Source organism: Salvelinus sp. IW2-2015, linkage group LG20 (assembly GCF_002910315.2).
Source record: "Salvelinus sp. IW2-2015 linkage group LG20, ASM291031v2, whole genome shotgun sequence".
Classification (NCBI taxonomy): domain Eukaryota; kingdom Metazoa; phylum Chordata; class Actinopteri; order Salmoniformes; family Salmonidae; genus Salvelinus; species Salvelinus sp. IW2-2015.
The window spans coordinates 71914714-71921737 of NC_036860.1; the positions used below are offsets into that span (position 1 = coordinate 71914714).

Consider the following 7024-nt stretch of genomic DNA (forward strand, 5'->3'; position numbering starts at 1 on the left):
CTTCTCATTCTCTTCTCTCTCTCTCTCTCTTCTCTCTCTCCTCTCTCTCTCTGCTCTCTCTCTCTCTCTCTCTCTCTCTCTCTCTCTCTCTCTCTCTCTCTCTCGGGCTGAATGGAGAGGTGACTGCCTGGACTTGGGCTGCCAAGCCTGGCTGGCACACACTGCCTCATACCAAATGTTCACCACCACAAAGAGAGGTATTTTGGCTGATAATGTGCCCGTGTTTGCTGTGCTATGTAGATACGGACATGCAGCCTGTACCCATAACTCACCGTACAGACACGAGGAAGGAGGAAGGGGGGAGAAGGATGAGAGGTGGAGGGATGGAGGGGGTAAGGCATTAGGTTTTATGTGTCCACGTTAGGCTTCTTAAGTGCATAATTATTAAGTCCTTTAGTTCTATAGAGTGAATTAAAGCTTAATTAAGATAAGACTGCCAGCCACATATGCTGCCAAAGAACAATGAGTCCAAACAAAATAGGCTGAGCAACACACTTTTTGAAGGTGCATCTCGAACTACTATTAACATTGTCTCGTGGCTAGCACTACCTTTGAGCGTTCTATTTCCATCCTGTCTTCTATCCTTTTCCATTTTTTCCTATAACTTTGCCTCTGGTCCTGTTTGACGCAGCCCAGACGTCTCCCTGGTAAAAAGGTCCTTTGGAATCAAATGGTCCCTGGTCACATCCTCCCCCTCTCTCTGGCTGCCAGCCCGGCAGAGCCCCAAACCAGGCTAAACACTTCACTCAATCCTGAAGAATTACATCCAGAAGAGATCGACAACACACATCACACATTCCCTCGATGTCCTTATTTGTGTCTTGGCGAGACGGTGGCGAGGCTTAGTGCTTTATCAGTGTTGCTATTACCACAGGTAATGATTCATTGAGGCTGTGAAACGAGGGCGTTGGGCCCCGTTTTATATGATTGTGGGCCTGTGTTACAGGCGAGGAGACGGGGGAGAGGGCATAGAAGGGAGAGAGAGAGAGAGGGAAAATAGAGGGGAGAGAGGGGACATAGAGGGGAAAGGAGAGTGAGATGAAGAGGGGAGAGAGAAGGGGGAGAGCGTGACACCAATGGCCCACCTAAGGGCACGTCTGCTGGGTCCAAACTCCCGGGAGAGGGGGTGATGGTGGAGAGGGGTGGAGCCTTCTGTGCATGTCGGCTAACAAATGGTGTGCAATGGTATCATCCTACATGAAGAAATACTACAGTTTACTATAGAATATTACAGTACTTACCATATAATTCTATAGTAAAACATAGTATACTGTAGAATACTATACTACACACTGTAGTATCCCTCGATCATGTGTAGTACTTACTATATAATGTTGTAGTATACTGCAGAATACAGTCGTGGCCAAAAGTTTTGAGAATGACACACATTAAATTCCACAAAGTTTGCTGCTTCAGTGTCTTTAGATATTTTTGTCAGATGTTACAATGGAATACTGAAGTATATTTACATGCATTTCATAAGTGTCAAAGGCTTTTATTGACAATTACATGAAGTTGATGCAAAGAGTCAATATTTGCAGTGTTGACCCTTCTTTTTCAAGACCTCTGCAATCCGCCCTGGCATGCTGTCAATGAACTTCTGGGCCATATTCTGACTGATGGCAGCCCATTCTTGCATAATCAATGCTTGGAGTTTGGCAGAATTTGTGGGGTTTTGTTTGTCCACCCGCCTCTTGAGGATTGACCACAAGTTCTCAATGGGATTAAGGTCTGGGGAGTTTCCTGGCCATGGACCCAAAATATCGATGTTTTGTTCCCCGAGCCACTTAGTTATCACTTTTGCCTTATGGCAAGGTGCTCCATCATGCTGGAAAAGGCATTGTTCGTCACCAAATGTTCGCTGGATGGTTTGGGAGAAGTTGCTCTCCGGAGGATGTGTTGTACCATTCTTTATTCATGGCTGTTCTTAGGCCAAAATTCTGAGTACCCCACTCCCCTTGGCTGAGAAAGCAACCCACACATGAATGGTGCTCAGATGCTTTACTGGTGGCATGACACAGGACTGACTGTACACTCACCTTGTCTTCGTCCGACAAGCTTTTTTTCCGGATTCCCCAAACAATCGGACAGGGATTCATCAGAGAAAATGACTTTACCCCAGTCCTCAGCACGTCATCCTTGTACCTTTTGCAGAATATTGCTGGACTTTCTTGGGCGCCCTGAAGCCTTCTCCACAACATTTGAACCGCTCTCTTGAAGTTCTTGATGACCGATAAATGGTTGATTTAGGTGCAATCTTACGCAGCATATCCTGCTTGTGAAGCCCTTTTTGTGGCAAGCAATGATGACGGCACGTGTTTCCTTGCAGGTAACCATGTTGACAGAGAAGAACAATGATTCCAAGCACCACCCTCCTCTTGAAGCTTCCAGTCTGTTATTCGAACTCAATCAGCATGACAGAGTGATCTCCAGCCTTGTCCTCGTCAACAATCACACCGTGTTAATAAGATAATCACTGACATGATGTCAGCGTTCCTGTTTGTGGTAGGGCTGAAATGCAGTTGAAATGTTTTTGGGGATTCAGTTCATTTGCATGGCAAAGAGGGACTTTGCATAATTGCAATCATCTGATCACTCTTCATAACATTCTGGAGTATATGAAAATTGCCATCATACAGAACTTGAGGCGCAGACTTTGTGAAAATTCATATTTGAGTCATTCTCAAAACTTTTGGCCACGACTATATATACTACAGTTTTCTTTTACTATAGTATTTATACTATAGTGAACTGTAAATACTACAGTATACTACAGTAAGCACTACAGTGAATACTACAGCAAAGTCTGCAAAAACACTACAGTGAATACTCGACCCCATCCCCTTCTCCCTTCTCCAGACCATCTCTGGAGACCTTCTCCCATTCCTCACTTCCCTCATCAACTCATCCCTGACCACTGGCTGCGTCCCCTCTGACTTCAAAATGGCCCGAGTCGCTACCCTCCTCAAGAAACCAACACACTACTCATCTGGCATCAAAACCCACAGACCTGTATCCCTTCTTTCTTTTTTTCTTTCCAAAACACTTGAGCGTGTTGTCTCTGATCAACTTTCTCGTTATCTCTCTCAGAACGACCTTCTTGACCCTAACCAGTCAGGCTTGGGTCACTCAACCGAGACTGCTCTTCTCTGTGTCATGGAGGCTTTTCACTCTTCCAAAGCTGACTCTCTCTCCTCTGTTCTCATCCTCCTAGATCTATCCACTGCCTTCGACACTGTGAACCATCAGATCCTCCTCTCCACCATCTCAGGGCTGGACTTCTCAGGCTCTGCCCACTCTTGGATTGAATCCTACCTAGCAGGCCGCTCCTACCAGGTGACATGGAGAGGATCTGTGTCTGCCCAACGTATTCTCACTACTGGTGTCCCCCAGGGCTTGGTTCTAGGCCTTCTCCTATTCTCGCTATACACCAAGTCACTTGGCTCTGTCATAACCTCACATGGTCTCTCCTATCATTGCTATGCGGATGACACTCAACCACTTTTCTCCATCCCCCCTTCTGACACCCAGGTGGCGACACGCATCTCTGCGTGCTTGGCAGATATCTCAACTTGGATGTCCGCCCACCACCTCAAGCTCAACCTCGACAAGACGGAGCTCTTCCTCCTGGGGAAGGCCTGCCCGCTCAAAGACCTCTCCATCACGGTTGACAACTCCACAGTGTCACCCTCCCAGAGTGCAAAGAACCTTGGCGTGACACTGGACAACAACCTGTTGTTCTCTGCAAACATCAAAGCAGTGACTCGCTCCTGCAGGTTCATGCTCTACAACATCCGTAGAGTACAAGCCTACCTCACACAGGAAGCGGCGCAGGTCCTAATCCAGGCACTTGTCCTCTCCCTTCTGGACTACTGCAACTCGCTGTTTGCTGGGCTCCCCGCTTGTGCCATCATACCCCTGCAACTTATCCAGAACACTGCAGCCAACCTGGTTTTCAACCTTCCCAAGTTCTCTCATGTCACCCCGCTTCTCTGACACTCCACTGGCTTCCAGTCGAAGCTCACTTCCACTACAAGACCATGGTGCTTGCCTACGGAACAGCAAGAGGAACTGCCACTCCCTACCTTCAGTCTATGCTCAAACCCTACACCCCAACCTGAGTACTCCATTCTGCCACTTCTGGTCTCTTGTCCCTCCCACCCTTACAGGAGGGCAGCTCCCTCTCAGCTCAGTCAAAGCTCTTCTCTGTCCTGGCACTGCAATGGTGGAACCAGCTTCTCACTGGAGCTAGGACAGCAGAGTCCCTGCCTATCTTCCGAAAACATCTGAAACCCTACCTCTTCAAAAAGTATCTTAAATAATCCTCCTACTCTCCTAAGACCCCCCACCCCCCTAAAATGTAAATAGTACACTACAGTATTTTTCTCATGTGGGATGTGTTATCATGTTAGTTACTGCTGAGCCCACAGATACAGCCGTAGGCCGGAGCTGCACCATTTAATTAAGAGATTTAAAGATTACAAAGAAGGGAGGTGCCAATTAGCCAAATTGCTGTCTTAAGATGTAATCTCTTGGGAGAGTAYAGCAGCAACATCACTTCTGTAAATTACTGGAAGTTGTTGCAAATCAATTAACCTTGTGAACTTATGCAGACCGAAGCAGTATTTCTAAGGAATGATGCACTAGCCTTACATTGCTAGTGTTATCTTGACAAAGTGTGTGGATGTACACTATACAGTACACTATCCATTAGTCTTTAAAAGTACAGTATCTTGTCAAAGAGTTTCCTGTGTTTTAGGACGGATGGATGGATGTATTGTACTCATACCTTGAGGACGGTGATGTTCCAGGCGTAGCTCTCCATGGCTTTCTGTAGCTTCCGGCCTTTCAGGCCCTCCTTCGCCCCGATCCTGTGAAGGTCCACATGGAAATCCAGTCCTGGACAAACACAAACACAAGAGGTGAATGGACTGTTTATAGGGTACAGGCAGCCCAGGTCAGAGGGGTTAGGATAAAGCGGAAGTCCGTTGGACCGTGTGTCCATTTGGACAATAAAATAACGTTATTCATCTTCAGCTGTAGGGTGTTCTGTACCATCACCACCCCAGGCGGTCCCATGGCCTGTAGGGCTTACTGTACCATCACCACCCCAGGCGGTCCCATGGCCTGTAGGGCTTACTGTACCATTCACCACCACAGCCGTCCCATGGCCTGTAGGTGTACTGTACCATCACCACCCCGGCGGTCCCATGGCCTGTAGGGCTTACTGTACCATCACCACCCCAGGCGGTCCCATGGCCTGTAGGGCTACTGTACCATCACCCCGGACGGTCCCATGGCCTGTAGGGTGTACTGTACCAATCACCACCCCGACGGTCCATGGCCTGTAGGCGTCTTACCATCACCCCCCGGACGGTCCATGGCCTGTAGGGCTTACTGTACCATCACCACCCTGGACGGTCCCATGGCCTGTAGGGCTTACTGTACCATCACCGCCCGAATGACCTGTAGGGCTTACTGTACCATCACCACCCCGGACGGTCCCATGGCCTGTAGGGCTTACTGTACCATCACCGCCCCGATGACCTGTAGGGCTTACTGTACCATCACCACCCCAGACGGTCCCATGGCCTGTAGGGCGTACTCTACCATCACCACCCTGGACAGTCCCATGGCCTGTAGGGCTTACTGTACCATCACCACCCTGGACGGTCCCATGGCCTGTACTGTACTGCTTTAAATCTGTCCACTGTCCAGATCATGGATTGACACAGACTTCTACAGTACACAGCTACTGTAATGCTGAGTACAGCTGCTTCCCTGGACACTTTTTCAGCGTTTGAGGACAAAGTCTAAATACAGAGCAACTTCCCAGACATTTCCCTACCCGACATGTTCTGTGCTCCACTTAAAAAGTCCCCTCAACAAAGTATGCCATCGCCATTCCGGTTCCCCATGGCACACATTGGCACAGCCATTTCTCCATCCCTCCTGCAGAGCCACCCCTTGACAGGCACGCGTCCATAAAACCCCACACACCACCACAGTTCAGAGGCTGAGAATCACCCTAGCCGAGAGGCATGGAGAACAAGAGAGGGAAAGAGAGAAATATATTATTAGTGAGCTGCTTCTGAGCAGTAGTATAACTGGGGCATCCATGTGTTATAAATAGCACCTGGGCGTGATACTAACAACAATAATAACGGTGAGCAGCAATACGTTTCTAGCCAGAGGTCATTTCTCTCTTTCTCTCTCTCTCTCTGTGCCCAGCCTTCTGACACCGCGCTCCTCTCATCCATCCATCTACTCATCTACCCATCTCTCTCTCGCCTGGCTTACTGTACTGCCCGTTCTTTCAAAGTGGTAATAATCAGTGTTGTTATATTAAGCTGTTTGGTTCCCATTTATTTGACGGTTGAATATTTTTGTACCGTGTTTCCACGAGCTGTCAGTGAAATGAATCAGTGAGATATCATATCCTGAACCTCAACCCGTTCATTTATCTCCTTTATATTCACAACAAAACCAAAAGTAAAGGTGTCAGACTCAGTTCTTCAAAGGGGCGATCTGCAGTTGCTACATCAATTTTTGGACTTTTAATTTATATGAATTTATATATATTTATATGTACCTGTTCCTTCTTGAAGAATATGACATAGAAATGAGCTTAGTTCAACTGTCAAATCCAATCAGAACCCAAAATATAAGCTTGTTTTACCAATGTTGTAAACATTATACATGTAAAAAAAACTCTGTATAGCCTCCAAACATGCTTAAAAATAAAAATAAATATATATTGGATGGTCAGTCCTTGCATCCATAGCTCTGTCTATAAGAGTGTTTACATTTTTCTCCAGGCCCATCCCTCAGCTTGAGGAACCTTGTGGCACACAGCCTCTCATACCATTTCATTTCCCAATTGTCCTTTTCCCCTCCGGTGACACACTTGTCCTGTTCCCATCCGGTGACACACTTGTCCTGTTCCCATCCGGTGGCACACTTGTCCTGTTCCCATCCGGTGGCACACTTGTCCTGTTCCCCTCCGGTGGCACACTTGTCCTGT

At 47.5% G+C, this 7024-nt stretch overlaps 1 protein-coding gene across 1 annotated transcript in view; it reads right to left on the bottom strand.

The window, feature by feature from the left end:
- The window catches only part of LOC111981326 (inactive phospholipase C-like protein 1), a 30782-nt gene that overhangs the window by 6212 nt on the left and 17546 nt on the right, over positions 1-7024 (bottom strand). Inside the window, exon 2 of the mRNA XM_070449624.1 lies at positions 4790-4899. Within this exon, the coding sequence (XP_070305725.1) occupies positions 4790-4899 (110 nt within the window). The remainder of the gene's footprint in view (positions 1-4789; positions 4900-7024) is intronic.